Here is a 23172-nt window from a genome sequence, read left to right as displayed (position 1 = left end):
GAATGCTTACAAATCAATTAGGAAAATACAGCAAATGGAAGAATGGACAAAGAATGTTAACAGCTAATTCACGGAAGAGGAAATGTAAATAGCCAGTAAATATATGAAAAGAAGTGAGATCTTTTTGGTGTTCAGGGAAATGTGCATTGCCTTTTACACAGCAAACTCAGTTTCTGGAATGGGCCCTTAAGAAATCATCATACTTGTGCAAAAAGAACTTTATAAGGATTTTTCACAGCACTGTTATTTCTAATAGCAAATAATCAGAAACAATCTAAATCCATCACTATGGGAGAGAATGCTACTCAGCAGGAAAAACTAAGAAAGGAGGGAAGGAAGGAAGGAAGGGAGGGAGGGAGGAAGGGAGGAAGGAAGGAAGGAAGGAAGGGAGGGAGGGGATCCTTATGTAGGCAAACTGCTAAGTGTAATTAAGCTATTTGCAGATAAATAAGTGTATTTTTACTTATAAAATATATCTATCTAAAAACAAATTTTTAGTGATGATTCATATCTTTGCAAATGCCTAGAAAAAAGCCTGAAAGTTCACACCAGACTTCTCACAGAGGTTACTTCTAGGAATAGATTTGGAGTTGAGGGTCATCGGAGGAACTTTACTTCTTTTTTTTTTTTTTTTGCATTGTTTGAATTCTGAGCTGAGAGAACATATTCATGTATTACTTGTATAACTTTAAAAATATTCTTTAAAAAAATTCTTGGTGATATTTTTGAATTCCAAAGAACATATTCATGTATTACTTGTATAATTTTATAAAATACATGGAGTTTTTTTTAATCCTAAGGATATTTCTGCACTCCAAAGATAAAGAGAAAAAATACCAAAAGATCCCAAAGGGAATGGGGGAGGTTTACCCATAAAGAAAAAGAGAATCAGGCCAACTATTGTTCATGTATAAGAGGGAAAAAACGTCATTTCAGATATGCAAGGACTCAGAAAGTATTGCCCACACACTCAATATTATTCAAAGAAGTACTCTAGCAAAACACAGAGAACACACACACACACACACACACACACACACACACGAAAAGCCTAAAAAATTGATTGTGAAGTTTAATATAGGTGTTAAGCAAGGATTCAAAAAACTGGTGAGATTCCAGATTATTTCCAAAATCTTGACAGGTGTGTATGGGTGAAATGGTAGAGTAGAGAGTAGGGTAAAACAGTATGCTAAAAGTCTCTTCCTTTATGGGTAGGGTTGGGGTAGGGTTTACTCTTCAATTATTGATATTGATAAGGTAGATACAGCGAAATCTCTCCATAAAATATTATAGGAGAATGGTAATTAGAGGATTAGGATGCTCCCCTTCCAAACTATTTAAGAAATCAAAAGGACCAATGAAAATTACCACTCTAGTACAAATCAGGAAAATAAATGGAAACAATAACAAACTTGATAAGAAAACCAACAAACAAACTACTTAATGGCTGGGATAAGTGCTCACAATAACCAGTGGCAGAATAAATATGAATGGGTTCCATTAATTATTAAAGTTAAAGACAGAGTTTCTCAAACTGGGTAAAGAAAAGTAGAATTCAGCTCAATTTTGTCTACGAGTGACATATACACAGAAATTAAATATCACTCTGATATAAATGTGTAGGCAATAATTTACAAGGCAAATAAACAAAATGGGAATAGAAATATTAATATGAGATGAAATAGAATTCAAGACAACAATAGACAAATAGAATTCAATGAAACAGGGATATTTCGTGTGTGTGTGTGTGTGTGTGTGTGCGTGAAAGAAAGAAAGAGAGAGAGGTGGGAAGGTGGAGATTATAACATCAAGAAGATAAAAACGTCATGAACACACCAAACCCCACTGCACTGAAATATATACAGCAAAAACTATAAGAAATGCAAGGAAATTAAACGCACACAATTACAGTGGGGGAAACATAATACTTTCTCATAATATTTCAGAACAATGTAGAAGTTTCAGGGAAACTACAAAAGGATAGTGATGAGAATGATATTCCCTATACATGTTGATATATATTTAAAATATATGTATAAAATGAAACATTGCAAGCATACAGAGAAGTCTAGAGGATACTACAATGAATATCCACATACTGCCAAATCTTATCATTTTATCAAATTTTTGTGAAAATTTTATCTTTTTAAAAGATGAAACATAACAGATACAAATGAAGCACCTCCTGTTCTGCTAGATTCCATTGCCTTCTCTCTCTCTCCAGAGGTAAGTAGTATCATGAATCTGCTGCTAACTGTTTCCATGAATGTTTTTATGGATCCTTGAAAAATATACCCATAAATATATATATAATATTGCTTTGCATATTAAAACATTATATAAATGACATCAGACAGTATTATTACTCTGCTACTGTTTTTTCATTCATCATTGTTTTTGAGATTTATCAATATTGATAAATGTAGCCCTGTTCATTATTTTCTTTCCTGTGTTAAGTATTCCATTGCATGACTAAATCATGAATATTTATCCATTCTCTTGATGGACATTTCAGTGGTTTCCTTTTTTTTTGCTATTATAAACAATGCTGCAAATATTTTCTTTTCATATTTAATGTGTTTTGTGTATGAGGTGAAATCTAACTTTATTTCTTTTTCACATAGGTAGCACCATTTGTTAGATGGTCCATCCTTCTTCTCCACTGATTTGTCAAATATCAAGCTTCCATATGGGTATGGGCATGTTTCCAGACTTTCTATTCTGTTGCAATGATCTATTTGCTTATCCCCAAACCAAAACCAAACTGTCTTATACTACTTAGTAGGGTGACTCTCCTCTTACCATCTCATTTTTTTTTTTTTTTTTTTTTTTTTTTTTGGCTGCGTTGGGTTTCCGTTGCAGTGCACGGGCTTCTCATTGTGGTGGCTTCTCTTGTTGCGGAGCACAGGCTGGAGGCGCACGGGCTTCATTAGCTGCGAGGCGTGGGCTCAGTAGTTGTGGCACGCGGGCTTCAGAGCAGAGGCTCAGTAGTTGTGGCACACGGGCTTAGTTGCTCCGTGGCATGCGGGATCTTCCCGGACCAGGGATCAAACCCACTTCCCCTGCATTGGCAGGTGGATTCTTAATCACTGTGCCACCAGGGAAGTCCCACCACCTCATTCTTGAAAATTGTCTTGGCTGTTCTTGGCCCTTAGCTTGTTCACATAATTTTTAGTATCAACTTGTCAAGTTCCATGAAAAATCTTGCTGAGATTTTGATTGGAATTTTATTGAGTATAATTAAAAGAAAATGGGTATCTTCATGATAACGAATATTCCCACCCAAGGTGATGTATTTCTCCATTTATTTAGATCTCCAATGTCCTTCAATAAAGTTTTATAAGTTTTTCCATAAAGATCTTGCACATCCTTTCTTGAATTTATTTTTGGTAACTTATCATTCTAAGTGCTATTATAAATGCTTTCTTTTTTAAAAAAAATCATGTTCTAGATGTTTGTTATAGGTTTATAGGCATACAGCAATTATTTTGTATACTTGTCTTAAATCCAGAAATCTTATAAAATAGTAGTTCCAATAGTTTGCCTATTCTCATGAAAAATTTTGTTTCTTCCTTTCCAATCCTAATACTGGTCATTTATTTTTTCATGTCTTATTGTACTTGTTAGTCTCCTAGGAAAATGCTGGATAGAAGCACTACTATCAGGCATTCTTACCCTGTCCCAGACATTAAGATTTTACCTTTATCTGATTCATCTTTAAGAATGGTTCTTGCTATGGGGTTGGGGTTTTTTTTTGTTTTTTGTTTTTTGACAGATACTGTATTAAGTTAATGAAGCTCCCTTTTAGATCTAACTTTCTCTTTTAAAAAAATTATAAATGGAGTTATGTTTTATCAAATGATTTTTCTGTATCTACTGAGATCATCATGTTTCTCCTTCAATTTGTTAATGTGATGAACTATATTAATACATTCTCTAATGTTACCATTTTTGGTAAATCTTTTTTGATATATTTTAATACAGTACTGGATTCAACTTGCTATTATTTCATTTAGACTATGTGTAATTTCATAAGTGATATTGGCCTATAATTTTTCTTTCTTATACTTACTTCTTTGGTATTGGTCTCAAAGTGCCTCATAAATGAATTGGGGAATATTTCCTTTTTTTTATTCTCTTTAAAGAGTTTTGTAAAGATTGAGTTTGGCTATTCCTTTGAGTGTAGTCACCTGAAAGATCATGGGAGCCTAGTGGTAATTTCTGATTTGTTTGTTACTTCTTTGGTGCATATATTTTAAGCAACTGATCTAATTTCTTTCTATTTACAGGTCTTTTCAAATTCTATATTTCCTTTTACTAGGCAGTTTTTGGTAACCTCTACTTTCTCAGAAATGTATCCATTTTTTCTAAGTCTTCAAATTTACTGCCCCAGATTGTTCAATGCATTTCGATCTTTTAAACTTCTATTATATCTGTAATTATTATACTTTTTAGTCCTAGTATTTTTTATTTGTATCTTCTCTCTTTTTTCTTGCCCAGTATTGCCAGAAATGTCTATTTAATTAGTCCTTACATAGAAGCTAGGAAGTTACCCTCAAGATATATCTCCAACAATATCAAAACACATATGCACAAGACTATTCTTGCATTATTCATATTGGCAAAATAATGGAAATAGTCTAAATGTCCATATGTAGAAAAATAGTTGAATAAATTATGGTACTTCCATGTAGTATACTACTACGCAGCTATTTAAAAAAAAAAAAAGAATGAGGAAGATAGCTATAAACTGATACACTGTGATTTCCAGGATATGTCATTAAGCAAAAAAAACATTGCACAAAAGGGTTATATAGTATGGTACCTTTTATAGAAAAAAGAAAGGGAAATGTATTTGTATTTGCTTATTTTTACAAAAAGAAATAGGAAGGATAAAATTATTTACTTAGACAGGATGGGTGAGAAGGAGGTAGAAGGGATAGAGAGGGAAATGGGACTTTTATTATGCCTTTTTTATATAGCTTTTGACTTTTGAACTATGTTGACATTTTATATAGTTCCCAAAATAAATCAATAAGAATGGGGAAACATCTGAAATTCAGTGGCAACAGAAATGAATAAACCTAACTGTATATCAAATAAATAACATATACACACAGAAGAAAATAATTAAATAACTTTTTTTTTTAATTCAAATAACTTTTGAACACAGTTCTCTGACTATATACTCTCAGTAGAATCTATTCAATGGACAAAAAGAACTTCAAAGAAATCTCAAGCTTTACTTAATACATTTGGCGGGGTGGGGGGGGGATTAATACATGTTTGAGTGGCATTAATGTAGCAATTCTGAAATTCTTTTATTTGTATATATAAGATTTAGTAACTGAATAAATACATTGTTGTTGTATTCTCATTCAGGGAGAAGGAAGATGTAGATATAGACTGGAAGGAAGGGAAGAACTCTGAGATGTTGGATTGGAATTAGAGGTATTAGTATGAAGTCATGATTTTTAAAAAGTTGTATGTCCTAGCTCTGTCTGCTAAGAGGGCCTAGAAACAATGACACGCCAGTAACAGTGAGCACACCTAACTTTCCAGATTTTGGTTTCTAAATACCATTCCCCTCTAAAAGGAACCAGGGCTCTTTGGAGAAATGGGGCAGAGAAACTACATGATGAGTTTGGAATATCCATACATTGTGCCAGAAAGTACTGAAGTACATACTCATAGCATAAAAAAGACATGTCAAATGGACACTGAAATTGCTTTAAAGGGTTTCTATTGGTCAAACTTGGCACAATTTGTATATACAAATGAATAATGAAAAGAAGTAAATTATTATCCACTGAATACAAAAAATATACAAGACCATACTGATAGTTTTAAAAAACAAGAAAGTGGGAGGCAGAAGGGAAGACCCTTATTTACAGGAGGCTGCCAATTAATAAACATAGAATGAATGATATTTATGAAATATATAGGAAACTTTCAGACTAGGTAAATATCCTGTTCCCAATCAGTTTTTCACTTAGTGGTTTTAACAGCTGTTGGTCATTCTTGTCTGTTTCCTGCTTTAGGCTAAGATGAAAAAAAGTTACTATAAACATTTATATATAGATCTTTGTGTGGACATATGTATTCACTTCTCTTGAAGTAAATACCTAAATGTAGGATTGCTGGCTCACATTGTAGGTGTATGTTTATAAGAAACTGCAATACCATTTTCCACATACACCTGCCCTGATCCCAATCCCAATTCTAGGATCACATCCCACATTTAGTTGCTATCTCTTTAGCCTGCTAGGTACAATGCAAGAGAAATGAGGATGTGTGTAGGGGTGTGGGTGTATGTGTGCGTGTGTGTGTATCTCTATATATATCCTCTAAAAGACTTGTACAGGGGCTTCCCTGGTGGCGCAGTGGTTGAGAGTCTGCCTGCTAATGCGGGGGACACGGGTTCGAGCCCTGGTCTGGGAGGATCCCGCATGCCGCGGAGCAGCTGGGCCCGTGAGCCACGGTTGCTGAGCCTGCGCGTCTGGAGCCTGTGCCCCGCAGCGGGAGGGGCCGCGGTGGAGAGGGGCCCGCGCACCGCGATGAAGAGCGGTCCCCGCACCGCGATGAAGGGTGGCCCCCGCTTGCCGCAGCTGGAGAAGGCCCTCGCGCGAACCGAGGACCAAACACAGCCAAAAATAAATAAATAAATAAAAAAGAAAATCCTTTAAAAAAAAAAAAAGAAATAACCCTTAAAAAAAAAAAATAAAATAAAATAAAAGACTTGTACAATCATGTTCAAAGCATGTTGTTGTAAACTCCAAACTGGAAACAAACCAAATGTCTACCAACAGTAGGATGAATAAAGAAATTTCAATATAGTTATAGCAGTGGAATATTATACAGCCATGAAAAAGAACAAGCTAATACTACATATAACAATAAGTCTCATAAACAATTGGGTGAAAGAAGCCAAGTCCCCAAAAAGTACATTTATATAAGTGATTCCATTTATATAAAGTTCAATACCAGGCAAAATGAGAATATAATGAAGGAGTCAGAAAAGTGGTTCCCTGTGAGGTTAGTGACTGAGAGGGGTACATAAGAGGTATCTGAGATGCTGGTAATGCACTGTATCTTTATCTAAGTGATATTTACTTAGATGAGCTCACTTTGTGAAAACTTATCAAGCTGTACATTTATGACAAATGCACCCTTTCTGTACATTTGTTTTACTCCAATATAAAAAGATTAACAGTAAGCTTAATCCTGATTTCAAAACAGAACAAAAATAATGCTGAATTCTCCAGTTTTCAGAAGGCACCCTTACTTTCCGACTTCCCAAGCTTTCTGGGAAAACTTCCCTGTAATCAAACCAGCATGTCCTAATTAACGACAATACTTGGAATGGGAAATATACAGGAATGAAGGCACTTTGAGGCCCTGTTGGGTGTACACTGGCACACCTTCTATGGAAAGAGGTTTGACAATACACATCAAGAGAATTAAAAAGAGGGGCTTCCCTGGTGGCGCAGTGGTTGGGAGTCTGCCTGCCAATGCAGGGGACACGGGTTCGAGCCCTGGTCTGGGAAGATCCCACATGCCACGGAGCAACTAGGCCCGTGAGCCACAACTACTGAGCCTGCCCGTCTGGAGCCTGTGCTCCACAACGAGAGAGGCCGCGACAGTGAGAGGCCCGCACACCGCGATGAGGAGTGGCCCCCGCTCGCCGCAACTAGAGAAAGCCCTCGCATAGAAACGAAGACCCAACACAGCCAAAAATAAATAAATAAATAAATAAATAAATAAATAAATAAATAAAACTTCTAAAAAAAAAAAAGAGAGAGAGAATTAAAAAGAAATATATGAGATTTTCTCCAGTGAGTCCCCTCCAGGAATTTATCCTAAATCAACAACTCAAATATTTATGAACAGCGATGTAAAGTTATACATTAAAAATTTTTTTTAGAAAAGAAAGCCCTTTGAAGGTAATACTTACAATTGGCGTCCCAAAAGGAATGTAACCTGTGAGAGGACAGAGAGAAGAGTCGGGTTTTATAATCCCACCTGACTCTGCCCCACCTGCCTTTCAACTGGGAGGCCAGAGAGACCTCTGGCCTTGGTCTTGGCAGTGGCCCCAGTGAGAGGGCTCAGGTCAGTTAAGCGGGAGGCACCTCTAGCCCCAGACCTTTTCCCAGCCCAGCCCTCCCCAAGACAGAGGGCTCCCCTGTGTCCCCCAACCTCCTTGTCTCTGTTCCCCTCAGCCCTCACTCGCCCCCAAAGCCAGGGCCCCATTCCTGAAGGAGGCGCCTGCGGCAGGGGCGCCGCCACTCTGCACTTGGTGGTCCTCCCACCATTTCCTCCGGGAGGCACGAAGCCCCGCCAGCCTCACCACAATGTCTCTGGAGGCCCTGCGATGTCCTCCTCCTTCCCTCAGCCTGTCTTTCTAAAACACACCCTTACTTTCCCAGGCTCATGACCATTTCTGGAAAGGACATTCCCTACCCACCTGAGATGTGTGCCTCTAAGTGCCAGAGCTCTTTGAATCTCTAGGGCCCTGGCTGGGCGTCCTCAGCAGAGCAGGAAAGGGCTGGCATGAAGTGCAGCTGGGCCCTGGCCGTCTCCCCAGGGCTCAGGGCCCCCAGGCTATGGCAAGGCCCCCTCCCCCAGCCTCACTGCTGTAGGCGACATCCTCCTGTCCCAGCCACTAACTTACGGCAGCCAGTCAGCTGGTGGCCCAGCAGCAGGGAACACACTTGCATGGGTTACGTCTAGAGCAAAGGTTGGTGTCCTGCGTGTGCATATTTGTACACATGAGCTGCCACTCTCCTACCCACACCCCTCCAGGGAGAGGCCCAAAGACTGATCAGAGAATCGCACAATAAGCCAGTCTCAGGAGGAGAGCCTGCTATGGCCCCACGCAGGCACTGGGGAGGACCTACAGCCGCAGCTACAAGAGCCGTCACCGCCTTGGAGTTCCTCACGGCAAAGCAGGGGTCACCGGGCACTAACTGCCCGTTTGCACAGTGACATCATGTGCTTGTCTATTCTCTCAGCCCCAGGAGTTCAGGCGCTCTGAGGGTGGGGACCCTGACTAACCTCCTGCACTGAGAACACCCACTGGTAGGGACCCTTCCTCCAGCCGCCTGAGGGCTTCCCAAGGCAGCAGACACCAGCCCTCCCACCCGCCCTGTGACTCAGGGGTGGGGGGTACACTCCGTCGCACTGAGAAACGGCGTGGGGGAGGCATCAGCACGCTGGTGTGAGTCTGACCTCCGCTGTGTGACTCTGGACAAGGCCTTTAGCCTCTCAGAACTGTAGGCAGGACAGCCACGCCGGCCCCAGCCAGTGTATGGGCTAAGTCATTACGCTCTACACAACAGAGCTGCCCCCTAGTGACCACAGGGCAGGGGCTTCCTGGGGGCAGGGATCTTATACCCATTCCCCCATTACCCTCTCTGCCCACTGGTCGCCACAGAACGGGAATCCGCCTCCCTGTGCGTGTAGTGGTGCAAATGTAGCGCATACATTCAGAAGGGCAGGTTAAAAGTAGGATCAGAGACAAGGGAGTTAGTCTGGGGGTTAACTGCATGAAAAGGCTGAGTAGGGAGCACGGCTTGGAAGGAAGGCACGCGGTGTACACAGGTGAGAGAGGAGTGGCTCATGGAAGGCAGGGCTTTCCCTAGCAGGCGTCACCCTGGGGCTGCTGCTGAGTGAGTGGGCTGTAACCTGGCGTTGGGGGCACCAGATTCACCTGTGGAGGCCTCGGCTCTACCCCAGCTGCTCCGGCAGAAAAGGCAGACAGGCACATTTTAAAAGCTCCATAGGCTGGCCAGTCCTGTACAGTTGAGGCAAAGTGACCATGCAGGTGCGAGTGTGGTTGTGTGTGTAACAGGCTCTGTACATCCCTCAGGCCAAGCGCATCTGGACACTCCTGGAGCTGTGACCACTGTAACCGGCCCAGGCTAGGCAGAAACAGAGGTTCCCAAGGGCTTACCTGACATTCTAAAGGGCATGAAGATCTTCTCATTGGTGTCCGGGTGTAGAATAGCCTGGCAAGAGCCGGGAACAGAGCACAGGGTGACAGCTGGGGAGGGAGATGGGAGATGGGACATGGGAGGGGGGAGGGGGAGTACAGCTCCCCCAGGAAGACTTAGGTGGCCAATGGCTGTATCCCACCTTGCCTTGTGGCCAGTCAATCCTTCCCACCACTCGGGGCAAGAGAAAACCAAACATGGGCCATAAACAGAGCTTCTCCTCCTAACTAGTGCTCAAAGCTGAATGCAGCACAGAGCAGACCATGTTTACCTTGCAGGCCCTCTGTCCCCCATGCCATGCACACAACAGGCCCACAATAAGGGTTTTGTGGAAGGAGCCCATGGGGAAGGAGCTCAGGGGGCCCAGGGAAAGGCAGGCTGACCTGAGCTCTAGTCTTCAGAAATTCAGACCCTGGTGCTGGGGAAGAATGAAGGGGGTTCGGGCCAGGGCAGGGCAGGGCAGGGCAAGGCAGGGCAGGGTCTCTGAGAACAGCAGAAGGGAAGGAAAAGAATCCAAAATTGAATTACCTGCTTGATTTTCTGTGCACTCCAGAGCTGGAAGGAAGGAAGGGAAAGAGAGAGAGAAAGGAAAAGAAAAGAAAAAACAAAGATTAAAAGCACATATCAGTTTAAGGTCTCAGAGCCACATTTTCTAACCAAGGGATCCAGCTCCAAAGGCCTTAAGAGGCTCAGGTTGTCCTGGTTGCCCCAGGTCTGGCAGCTACCCTGGGCTGGGGGCAGGGTGGCATCAGGGGGTAGGTAGGAAGGCCACAGATCCCAGAACAGCAGAGCTGGGGGATCTCACACAGATTATTTAAACCAAGGGTTCTCAACTCTGGCTGTGCTGTAAAACTACTTGAAGAATTCTTCCAGCATTTTCCTAACGCTCCCTAGTTCATTTTAAGGTGTGGCCAGGTAAGAAGCCTTGATTTAAATGAATATACTTCAGCTGTCTCCCAGAATCACTAGAGGCAGCACAGCATAATTTTTCAGAGCTACACAGACTGCCTGGATCCCTGGATTTGCCACTTCTACCTCTGAGCCTCAATTTCCTCATCTGTAAAATGGGGATAATAGCTGTGCTCTAACATTGTTGAAGAGGCATATGAAAAGTGCCTGGAGCAGTGCTGAACACATAGTAGGTGCTTTACAAGTGCTAAATCTTGTAGATATTATTATTCCTATTTTTGTTATTGTTATAAGAAGGTTGTGTGCTTTCAAATGAATGAGGAGTTTGTCTCTTCCAGCACAGCATGGGGACGGGCTGGAGAACAATTTGTCAATTCCTTCAAATGATAAAAATACTGCATTTCATTGACTCTAAGACATCGTTGATCCTAAGACATACTATTATGTGCCACTAAGAAAGAAAACCATGGGGCTTCCCTGGTGGCATAGTGGTTAAGAATCTGACTGCCAATGCAGGAGACACGGGTTTAAGCCCTGGTCCGGGAATATCCCACATGCTGTGGAGCAACTAAGCCCATGCGCCACAACTACTGAGCCTGCGCTCTAGAGCCCACGAGCCACAACTACTGAGCCTGTGTGCCATAACTACTGAAGGCCGCGCGCCTAGAGCCCGTGCTCCCCAACAAGAGAAGCCACCGCCATGAGAAGCCCGCGCACCACAACAAAAGAGTAGCCCCCACTCACCGCAACTAGAGAAAAGCCCGCGCGCAGCAACAAAGACCCAATGCAGACATAAATTAATTAATTAATTAATTAATTAAAAAAAAAAAAAAAGAAAACAGTGGCATAACGCCAAGACGTCCATCAGTTAAAAGATTCATCCCATTTAAGAGATGATAAAATGTGATAAAATAGCCTTTTTAGAATCAAGAAAATATGGCAAGTAAAATTTTACATTGTGGGCAAACCAAAGGTCAGTGCATTTTTAACGGACCAAGAAGGGTATGAGGTAAGAGGGGAGACGTGGTCAGCACTGATGTTTAAAGTTTTATAACGGAATAGTTATGTTTCATTTATACGTCAATGTTGTCATCTGCGATATAAAGTAAGCTGCAGAATGCTACTGGGTAGCAATAATAGAGTTATAAAATTGATATACAGATCTTCTTCGACTTACAGTGGGGTTATGTGCCAATAAACCCATTGTAAGTTGAAATTATTTAACATACCGAAAGTACCAAACGTCACAGCTTAGCCTGGCCCACCTTACATGTGCACAGAACACTTACATTAGCCTACAGTTGGGCAAAGTCATCTAACACAGAGGCTATTTTATAATATAGTACTGAATATCTCATGTAATTCATTGAATACTGTACTGAAAGTGAAAAACAGACTGGTCGTGTGGGTGCATAATGGCTCTAAGTGTATGGGTGGTTTTCCTCTCAATCTCGTGGCTGACTGGGAAACGCGGTTTGCTGCCTGCCCAGCATCACGAGAGTATCAGACCACGTAACACCAGCCAGGAAAAGATCAAAATTCACAATTCAAAGTACAGTTTCTACTGAATGCATATCGTTTTCAGACCGTCATAAAGTCTATAAATTGTAAGTTGAGCCATCGTAAGTCAAGGACCATCTGTATTAAAGTTTATGCATTTTACTAACAGCAGAGTCCCTTAAGCCTAATTCACAGCCTAATCACTCTGATTTTAGATACATTTCAAACATATTTGATTGTCTGCTATTCCAGACCCAGAAAGATTAGAGGCAGTAGATTTTTTTTCTTAATTATATTTGAGGAACAGAGGGGACTAAAGAAAGAAAAACCAAATGTAGAATCACTGTTAGCCAAAGACGGTATGTGAGAGCATAACAGCAGAGAGGTAAAAAAAAGTGATAAAAGGTTGATCTTTCTTTGCTCAGAAAGTGCCTTCTGCAGTGCATCCCACCACATCCCAGCGTCATCCCAGGTGCGACCCCAGGCCCTGGGCACAGACTCCTAACACCCCACGCTCTCCACCCCAAATCAGAACCTCCTGGGTCCGGGTCCCCTCACCCTGTTACAGTCATAGCCCAGCTCCTCAGAGCAGGGGCCTGCCTTTGAGTGCCGGCCCCCACCATCTCCCAGAGCCATGCACACAGCAAATCTAAAGCTATTTATTTTTTAAAAAAACTCAAGATCTCTTCATACAATTCTTATAAATAAAGAAAAAAAATCCCCATGATTCTGATGAACAGCCTGGGCTGAAACACTGATCTAAGACATTAAAGAACAGTGTAAAGAGGTGTTAGGACCAGGCAGCCTGCATTCCAATCACTTACTGGATGTGTGGCCTTGGGCAAATTACTTTGCCTCCAGGCCTCAGTTTCTCCATTAGTACAATGGGGTGTTGTAAGGGCAGGGCGGGGACTATGCTTGGTGCTCCTGGCAGCTGGCATTTCACTTTGGGCACACAGCTAAGCCTATGCGTTCCAGCCTCCCCCACAGTCAGATGGCCTCACGTGGCCGGGTGCTAGCTAATGGACTGTGGGTGGAAGTGGAGTTCACCGCTTCCAGGCTTGGCCCCAAAGCCTCCCACAGAGGATCCAGAGAAGGACAATGAGGCCCTAGAAGACAGTAAAGCCATGAGGTAAAAGGAGCCTGGCCCCTGGACAACGGCATGTGCCAAGTTCCTGAGCTGCACTGGACTCTGACACGAGTGAGAAACAGACCTTACTGTATAAGTCCCTGAAATCCAGGGGTTGTTTGTTACAGCACTTGGCTTATACTGACCGATACAGAGGTTCACTGAGACACGCATAGCTGAAATACTTGGCCCCTAGATCATGCTCCATAAATGCCTAACATAGAGGGGAAGTCAGTCAAGTGAGCAGTATTTTTTAAAAGGACTTAATTATTTTTCAAAATAACTTCATCTCTATTGTCTTATTCTTACAACATGCCTGTGAGGTGGGTAGACTACTTTCAGACAAGGCAAATCATCTCAGAGACACTAAGTGACTCAGCCATGGTTCCAGGGGCCTGGTGGCAGGACAGAGATGGGCACCCAAGCCTCCTTGCCTCCAGACTTGTGTCCCCCCTGTTCTCCAGGGGCCCTCTGGAGCACACCGATGTCTGGTCTGGCCAGGGTGACAGCCAGGCCTGAGGCACGAGAAGAGGAAGAAGTTTGGCTGACATCATCTGAGGTCCCAGAACCTCCCTTTGCAGCCGGGCGGCAGATGCTCCTCCCCAGCACCTGTTCCCCCCCTCCCACCCAAGTCCAGCCAAGCAGCCCTTGTAATCCATAGCTGCATCTGTGTCCCTCAGGTTCGAGGACTGCCTTCGCCGCCCCCACCCAGACAGCAGTGATGGAGACTCGGGCAGCACCGGCTCGGCAGCAAAGGCAGAAGTTCAGCAGGGGTGTGAGCAGGCAAGGCCAGAAGCCCAGAGCTCACAGGCGTGTTCTCCACCCGCGATGACACCTCCACACACGGCCCAGGCAGGCTAGTGTCACAGATAAGTGGCAATGGTCCCATTAACTATTTGAGTCTCACACTCAGAAATCTGTTTCCATAGGACGGATGAGAAAAGTAAAGCTCAGAGCCACGCCCAGGGTCTCGGAGGTGGAGCCAGAACTATAGCTCGTGACCTGGGATGCAGACTCATTCAGTCACATTTAGTGAATAAGTGCTATGTGTCAGACACCCTTCTGAGGGCTTTGTACGTATTAACTTATTAATCTCCTCAACAACCCTATGAGGCAGGGACTAGTATATCTCCCATTTTATAGATGTGGAAACCGAGGCACTGAGATATTTAGTGATTTGCCCAAAATCCCACAGCAGCACTGGGATTTGAACCCGAGCAGTCTGGTTCCATAACCCCCACTCTTAAATCCCCATGCACCATCTCTAAATGCTAGCATACCAGTGCACGCTGTTCTGTCCCTTTAGGCATCTAGTATATATATGTGGAGATCTTTCCACATCAGAGCATGGAGAGCAGCCTTATTCTTCCTACCAGAAACGTTGAATGAATATATTGTAAACTGCACCCTATTAGTGGACTTTTAAGCTATTTCCCATCTTTTCCTTATTGTGGTAAAATATATATAACATAAAATTTACCATTTAACCATTTTTAAGTGGCAGTTCGGTGGCATTAAGTACATTCACATTGTTGTACACTACCAACCATCTCCAGAATTTTTTCATCTTCCCCAACTGAAACTCTGTACCCAGTCAGTACTAACACGCCAGTGCTCCTTCCCTCAGCTCCTGGCAACTACCATTCTACTTTATGTCTCTGTGAATTTGACCACTTTAGATATTTCATGTAAGTAGAATCATATAATATTTGTCCTTTTGTGACTGTCCCATTTTTTGCTATTACAACCATGCTCCATTGAATGTCCCTGGAGTTATCACTATTATATCATTAGCACTTAAAGGAAAAGGATAAATGTATGCAGATATCTCTGGCAGGATACAGAAGAAACTGATGGTTACTCTAGGGAGAAGAAGTGGGAAATTGGGAGACAGGGAAAGGGAAACTTATTTTTCATTCTATACTTTTTTGATAGCTTTAGAATTCCGTAGATTGTTCACGTGTTACCTACTCAAAAATGATTGTTAAAAATTTAAGAGTAACCACTAGAAAAATAGAAATAGCAGGCACAACCTCCAAGCCCTTTATTGACCCCTATGGCATAGACTGTTAACTTTCCGACAAAACCTATGCCCCTTCGTCCACAGTAATAGAAAGGTAGCGGGCGGGTGGCTGACCTGCTGCACTACATTTCCCAGCCTCCTTTGCAGTTAGGCTTACCCATGTGACTGAGTCCTCCAGTGGCATCCGAGGGGAAGTGAGATGTGCCTTTCCCTGGCTAGCCCCTCCCAGCCTATACTTGCTGTCACCTGCCTGTGAGCCAGAGCAAGGATGTGCCTGCAGCGCAGCCTGGGCTGTGCAGAGAGGAGGACCCAAGGAGATGGTGGAGAAACATGATGGCAGGAGCCTGGGTTCCTGAATGATCCTGTGGAGCAGAGCCACCTGCCCACCCGGAACTCAAACTATTCCATGGGAGAGAGAGAAACGTCGATCTTATTTGAGCTGGTGTGCTTTGAGATCATTTCGTTACAGCAGTTAGCATAACCCTAACTAAGGTAACCCATTTGGGGTTTTGGGAAACTGTTTCCCATGATGTCAGAGAAGCCTTTCCAGTGGAGAGAGGAAGGAATGAGCACTAAGTAGTGTTGAGGCTCTTCTCATGGCATCTGGCAGTGCTCCCACCTCAGGAGGCTTTGGGGTGAGGTGAGAGGGACAGCTCCATTTTAAACTAAACTTCCTAGTCATGACCTGATCTCATTTGGGTTCATCCCATCTCCAGGCTGCAGCAACAATAGTCAGGGTCGCAGATTTGGGGCCTGGCTTAGCCACTAACTCACATGGTCTCCCTGTGCAAGTCACCTCACTCCTTAGACTTACACTGTTTTTTTAAATTAATCATACAGGAGGTGGAAGCTAGTCCCTCCAGGGTCCCTTCTCGTCTGATGATGCCAGGCCCAGCTTACAGAGAGCACAGGACAAGGACTCGGGTCTGACTCTTTGGGTCTGGGCTTTTCCCTGGGACCTGCTGGACCCATGGGTCGGATGCTGGATGCAGAAATGGCAGCAGATACCACCCACAAGCCAAGAGCTGGTTGCTAGTTTGCAGTTTAATGAGCCAGCCCTGCAAACAGGTTACAAGCAAGGATAGTCCTGGAACGTAAAGCATTTGATGCGAGGCCAAAGGTGATGCAATGGACAGTCCATCCACATTGAGAATCTAGGACAGGGAGGCCCCCGCGTCTTCTGTCAGCCCACCAAAGCAGCTCCACTTTAAAGTCCAATTCCTCAGTGTGACCTGATCTCCTTTGGGCTCAGCCATCTCTCTCTGTGCCTCCGGCTGAACATTAAAAAGTGCAGCCCTGATCCCTTAGCACTTACTGGCTGCAGCAACAAACCAGTGTGGATGTGAGACTTTGGACCTTTCTTGATTTCTCAACTTGGAGAATGAGGACACAGAGGGTGTGGGGAAACAGTTGGGTGAAAGGTTGCTGGAACAATGCAGAAGTTTGCTGATTTCAGAAATGGCCTAAGTCTCAGCTGAGCTGCCATCTGAACCTATTAGAAACCCAGTGTAGAAGCCAAGGGGTGGGTAGAGGGTGGGCCCCAAACAAGCTTCAGGAGGAGAAGCCCTGCCTTCTCAGGGCAGAGACCTCTAGTGCCCAGACCGCAGATGGAGGAGTCACTGCCCAGGCCCTGTCCCCAGTCTGGCTCCTTCCCCTCCCCAGTCTGGTTCCTTCCAAGCTGCTTCTCCAAACCTCTGAAGCAGCAAAGACAGAGCCTATTTAAAACAACCTCCAGAAGGTAATTAAACAGAGCCTGAAGGGGATCCTTCTGTAAGGCAGAGGATGCCTCCATAAAACAACAAGAAATCTTCTTAATTTATCATTTGGGCCAATCCCATTATTCCTCACCATTAATTTTGTTGCCATGGTTACTCCCAGGTAATAGATACAAATGCATATCTATGTGGGGCAAAGGTACTCCCCAGTTCTACAGATGAAAGGAGAAAGAACATCCCCGCTCATTCTGCTACACAACACACATTAGCAGTCACGACTTTCGTGTACACACAGCTTCTCTCTCTTAAGAGGCCAGACACTGCAGTCAAACCATTTTCTGGGAATTGGAATTCCAGATCTCCTACTTGTGATTTGGGGCAATTTACTTAATCTTTTTGAGCCTCCATTTCCTCATTTGTGATATAGGAATATGAATACTTACTTTCAAGGTTCTTGTGACGATTAAAGAAAATTCATTGATCCAACAAATATTTATTGAGCACCTATTATTTGCTGGGCACTGCTCTAGGCACTAAGAATATATCAGTGAAAAAAGAGACCAAAAATCTCTGCTTCTGTAGAGCTCACATGCTTGTGCGGACAAACAATAAAAATAATAAAAAGTAAATTTTCTCATATGTTAGAAGGATGAGGGCTTCAAGAAACATGGGAAAGTAGAACAGGGTAAGGATAGGGGGTGTGTACTAGCAGCAAGGATGGATTTTTTAAAAAATTTATTGCAGTAGGGTCCTTGCAAAAGGAGGGGTGAAGGATGGGGAATACTCAGGGGACACAGGAACACAGTGACATGACCAGGGCCACAGCTCCTGTCATAGGGGAGAGGGGTGAAAAGACCAGGGCTGGAGCTGGGGTGGTAGAGGGAAGGGGGAGACACTGAGGCTGCATTCCCCCACCCCCAGAAGCACCTCTAGTCCCTGGATCCCCCCCACTGGCCATGGCCCCCCAAAATTCCATCTCTTGTCCTGCCTCTGACCCTAGTGGCTCCTTCTTTTGCTTCCCTTGACTTTTCTTTCCCCGGAGAAATTCTCAAGTAGGATGATGTATAGTAAGGTGGTCAGGGTAGTTTTCATTGAGGTGACTTTGGAGGAAATACCTGAAGGAGGGAGTGAGCCATGCAGATAACTGGTTGGAGATTATTCTGTCCAGCAGAACAGCCAGTGCAAAGGCCCTGAGGCAGAGTGGGCCTCCCCAGCATGTTTGAGGGACATCAAGGAGGCCAGTGTGACTGAAGTGGACTGAATAAGGGAAAGAGTAGTAGGAGACAAAATCAGAGAGGAATTGGGGTGTTGCAGCTTGTGCTAAGGACCGTGGCTTTTACTCTGAGTTTTTACTATAGCTGTGGTTCTTAACAGGAGGGCAATTTTTCACCAGGGGCCATCTGGAAATGTCTGGTTGTCATTAACTGGTACCCAGTGGGTAGAAGCCAGGGGTGTTGCTAAATGTCCTACAGTGCACAGGACAGCCCCCATGACAAAGAACGATCCAGCCCCAAATGCCAATCGTGCTGAGGCCGAGAAACCCTGGAGCAGAGAACCGTGTAATGTATATTCTCACAGATCACTCTGAGTACTATATTGGGAATGAGCAGAGGGTGCCCAGGTAGAATGGGGAGACCACCCAGGAGGCCACCACAATGACCCAGCCAACAGATGAGTCTACAGCACCCAGTACAACTCCTAGCACATCATGCATATGCTTCAGCTAATACTAATCACTTGCCTATTTTGTGCTAATGATAAGGGCCAACCTGTAGCTGCCCCGGAGGGGCTGGGTGCTGATCAGGACCCCAGAAGTCTCTGGCTAGGGGTCAGGGTAAGAGGGGGATGTCGGCCAAGCTTCTGACAATCCTGCTGATACCCAGAGAAGATTCAGGGTGGAAGTATTTTTAACTCTCCAGTATCTTCTCTTCTATTTTCAGCAAAGCCCAAACACAGCTGACCCCATTTCTGCTCTGCCAGGGGAGGAGACTGGCAGGATCTCTTACATCTCTGCTGCCCTTTCTTGGCGGGTTGCAGGCAGAATCCATCCTACACGGGGCCTCTGAGCAACCAATATGCTATGCTGGGTGCTGCGTAGGCTCGGAGTAAGGTGGGCGGGTTCCCAGCCTCTGGGGAATGTGTAATGATGGGCCAGAACAGCCACTCAGAAGCCTACAGTGGCCCGCAGAGACCTGCCCCCCTCACTCCGACCACCCCAGTCGCTCCCAAGCTGGTTTCCTTATCGGCAATGACCCCTCGCCATCTACCTGGCACAGAATGATCTGATCGCAGTTCCACGGTCCTGCTCCTCCCTTGCTGCAGTACAACACAGCCAGCACCTCTCTGGGTTTCCAAAACTTTCACAATCTGGCCCGAAACCTCCCAGCTTCCTCTCTCAACTTCTCTCCCTCTCTCTCTCTCTTTCTCTCATCACGCTCTCTCTCTCTCTCTCCACTCTACTTCTCGGCCTTTGTTACTTACAGAGACGTCCCTCCCAGGCCTTGGGTCTCTCCTTACGTTCTACATCCAACCACTTGCGTTCCCCTGCATGAAGCCCTTCCTCAGCACCTGCGTTCTCAGGAGTCTCTCACCGCTGAACTCCTACTACCGTAGCGTAACTCCAAAGCGCCTCGCCACCAGCCTGCCTCCAGGCGCCTGCTTACCTGTGCGCCTGCGCGGGAGCTGGCTGCGTAAGGGCAGGCACCTGCCCCGCGCCCACCTGCCGCAGCGCCTTTCACGTACCGGGTGCCCCGCAGATGCCCATGACCTGGCCCGGCAGGGTTAACCGCACAGTGTGACTAGGGCTGCGAGACGTGCACACACACTAAGCTCCTCTGACAGCACCCCTACCCCACCCACTCACTCTGCCCCGTATTAGCATACACATTCCACTCCAGGGTATCACCTTCCCTTCCAAATCCACCTTCAGATAGTGGGTGAGAGATGGGCATTGGATCTTCCAGGCCCAGCGTTCCTGTCCCACCACATACTAGTTATGTGACCTGAGGTAAGTAATAGAATCTCTCTGAGCCTCAGTTTTCTTACTTTTAAAATGGGGCTAATATAGGCATCTACCAAACAGCGTTTCTGTGAAGATTAATTGAGATAACACTTGTAAAGTGCAAATATTAACACGGCTCCTGGCCCTTGGTGAGCTCGCGGTGAGTGATGGCTCATTACCATGGGGGAGCGTTCCATACTGAACCCCACCCATCTCCATCCACGTCAAACCATTCCAGCAAGGCCCTGGCATATAAAATGCACACAGCACAGCAAACGTCCAGAAGCTTAGCTGCCCGGGCTTACGTTTTTGCTCTCATCTATGGCTTTGTTGTTTAACTGATAGCTGCAGTCCTTATTAGGGTTCCTAGCCCATCAAATTTCTACCTGTCAGCCCAAAGAGTAAATTATACTTATTTTTATTTTATCCTCAGGACTAATTTTTCGTCGGTATAGCAACCTTTCAACAAGTTAACAGTCTCTGGAGGAGGTATCAGTCACCCGCTAACCAAGGCCATCAGGGGGGAATAAACTATCAATCTGCTTGCACAAACCCCCTGGTGGGATGTTGTAACTGGAGGGCAGGTTAGATAACAAATTAGTGCATAGGATACCCAGTGGTACCCGTGACATCGGGACAGGCCCACAGGCATCAAGACACAGCCACGGGCTTCTGACTCACACACCCGCAAAAGGACATCAGGGCAGGCACAGAGCCCAAGAACACACAAGGCCGCTGTCCACAATGAGGTCAAGAACCATCCTGGGCCTCTTCAGACAGCACAGGCATGACCCTTGAGCAGGGCCAGCCTGAACCAGGAATGGGGCCTTCATGAATTCCCGACCGCTGAGGCTTCCCCAGATCCTGAGCTGGTATGTCACCACCCATCGTTTCTTCCTGTGGCTCTGGAAGCCAGAGGGGTTGTGGCTCTGCAGATGAGGCCCAGGGAGGGAAGCACTGTGAGATCTGCAGCAGAGCCCAATCCCAGTGCTCTGGGGAGCCAGGAGGGCGGGGGACGGGCAATCTGCTTATTAGGGGGACTCAGCAGCAGGCTCGCACCTAGAGCACTGTGCTACCCAGCCTCCAGATGGACGCTGCAGGCATTACCAACGTGAGCCAGAACCGGGAAGCACAGCTAGTGCCAGGGCCCCCCCACCCTCTCCCCTCCTCCCAGCTCCCTGGAGGCACATGGGGGCTTTCAGGATGGAAAACAAAGGAGGCCCAGAAAACAAGACAGGCAGCTTTAAGCTACTGAAGGGAGCAAAGAGGGGAAACATGGCCTCATTCCCCAAACTCTGAAAGCAGGAAGGAGTCCCAAGGGGTGAAGACAGGCTAGAGGGGAGCTTGGGCTGGGAGCAGACACAGGATCAGGAAGGGCCTGGAGGCTGGACCACCCCTGACAGGTCCACGAGGAACTGCCACAGTCTGAGGACTACTCTGGCCTAGAGAGGGGCGTGTCAGGTCACACCACCCAGGCTCCTCGGTGCCCACGGCCAGATGGCAGCACCACGCTCAGGAATGGGGAGATCCCAGCCTGCCCTCCCTGCTGACGGCTGCCCCCAACTCAGCAGGCAACGCAGACACCTGAAGATGGACCCTGCCTTACCAGCACTGCAGCAGCTCACGTCACTTCCAGGGCCCCGCACAAGGACATCCGGCCAAGGGGCTGCCTCTGTTGGTACCTCTGCCCTCCCTCCACGTTGTGGGCTGCAGTCCAGCACATTCACCTGTCCCTTCCTCTGGAGGCCCCATTCTCTCTATGTCCATGATGTGATTCCTCACCTGGACTCCTCCTATGCACCACCTCCTCCTCACCAGACCCTACTCATCCCTCAAATCTCAGGCTAGAACTCTCTTCCAGACTCCCCTAGTCTGGGCAGGTTACTCCTCCCTCTGCTCTCCCACAGCATCATGTGTTTTCACTGTCGTTGCCTAGATCCTGGGGAGTCCACGAGGCAGGATCCTCCTCTAGCTTCTCCCCAGGCCCTAGCACCAACACTGGCCTGTAGGTGCTCCATACATAGTGAGTGAAACAAACTGGACTGGGGAGGGCTGACGGCTTAGCTACCCACCCTATGGAACACCCCGCCAGGTACCAGTGTGTCATGTGGCAGCACAGGGCCTCAGCTTGGGCTTTGTACCTAAAGGTGCTAGAAGGCAGGGGCGGTGTCTCACAGAGTCACCAACGGAACAGAAGAGAAGACAACAGCAGAGGAGGGACAGTAACATGTTTTGGATGGAGAATGAGTAGAGTTTTAGTAACTGACCCAGCAGAGAGGAGGAAGCCTCCCCTCAATGCCTGCAGAAGGCACACTTAAGAAGCTGGGCCATGGGGCTTCCCTGGCGGTCCAGTGGTTAAGACTTTACGTTCCAGTGCAGGGGGTGGCGGGTTTGATCCCTGATTGGGGAGCTAAGATCCCACATGCCTCGCGGCCAAAAAACCAAAACATAAAAACAGAAGCAATATTGTAACAAATTCAATAAAGACTTTTAAAATGGTCCACATCAAAAAAAAAAAAAAAATCTTAAAAAAAAAAGAAGCCAGGCCACCACCCCCAGGGCACCAGCAAAGTTCAGGACTTGGAGGGACCATGCACCCCAGGAACAAAGAGTTAATCATAGGGCTAAACACAGGGATTTGGTTGAAAATCTGTATTCAAAGCAGTAGAACCCCTCGGCCTTCCCCGCACAGCTAGATGACTCCTACCACCCTCACCTGTATCCCCCAGGCAAGGGAAGTTTATCAACCTTCTGGAGAAACTGAATCCAAGTGACTCCAGACTTGGGAAAACTAGCCCAGTGGAGAGCGGGAGCAGGTGAGGCTAAAAGCAGGGAAATTAATGAAAATCTGCAAAGTGAATATTGGGACTCCAGCCTCCTTCCCCTACTTGGCTTCCAGAATG

At 45.5% G+C, this 23172-nt stretch overlaps 1 protein-coding gene across 4 annotated transcripts in view; it reads right to left on the bottom strand.

Moving 5' to 3' along the window:
- Positions 1-23172, bottom strand: part of SFXN5 (sideroflexin 5) — a 115951-nt gene that overhangs the window by 66495 nt on the left and 26284 nt on the right. For all 4 annotated transcript variants that reach the window (XM_057557819.1, XM_057557817.1, XM_057557816.1 and 1 more), the window contains exons 4-6: positions 10521-10547; positions 9953-10007; positions 7955-7980 (exon numbers count right to left, since the gene is read on the bottom strand). In XM_057557819.1, coding sequence (XP_057413802.1) covers positions 7955-7980; positions 9953-10007; positions 10521-10547 — 108 coding nt within the window. The remainder of the gene's footprint in view (positions 1-7954; positions 7981-9952; positions 10008-10520; positions 10548-23172) is intronic.

The sequence above is a fragment of the Balaenoptera acutorostrata genome, chromosome 12, assembly GCF_949987535.1.
Source record: "Balaenoptera acutorostrata chromosome 12, mBalAcu1.1, whole genome shotgun sequence".
Classification (NCBI taxonomy): domain Eukaryota; kingdom Metazoa; phylum Chordata; class Mammalia; order Artiodactyla; family Balaenopteridae; genus Balaenoptera; species Balaenoptera acutorostrata.
Note: the sequence above shows the minus strand (reverse complement) of the source record. Positions and strands in the feature narration are given on the sequence as shown.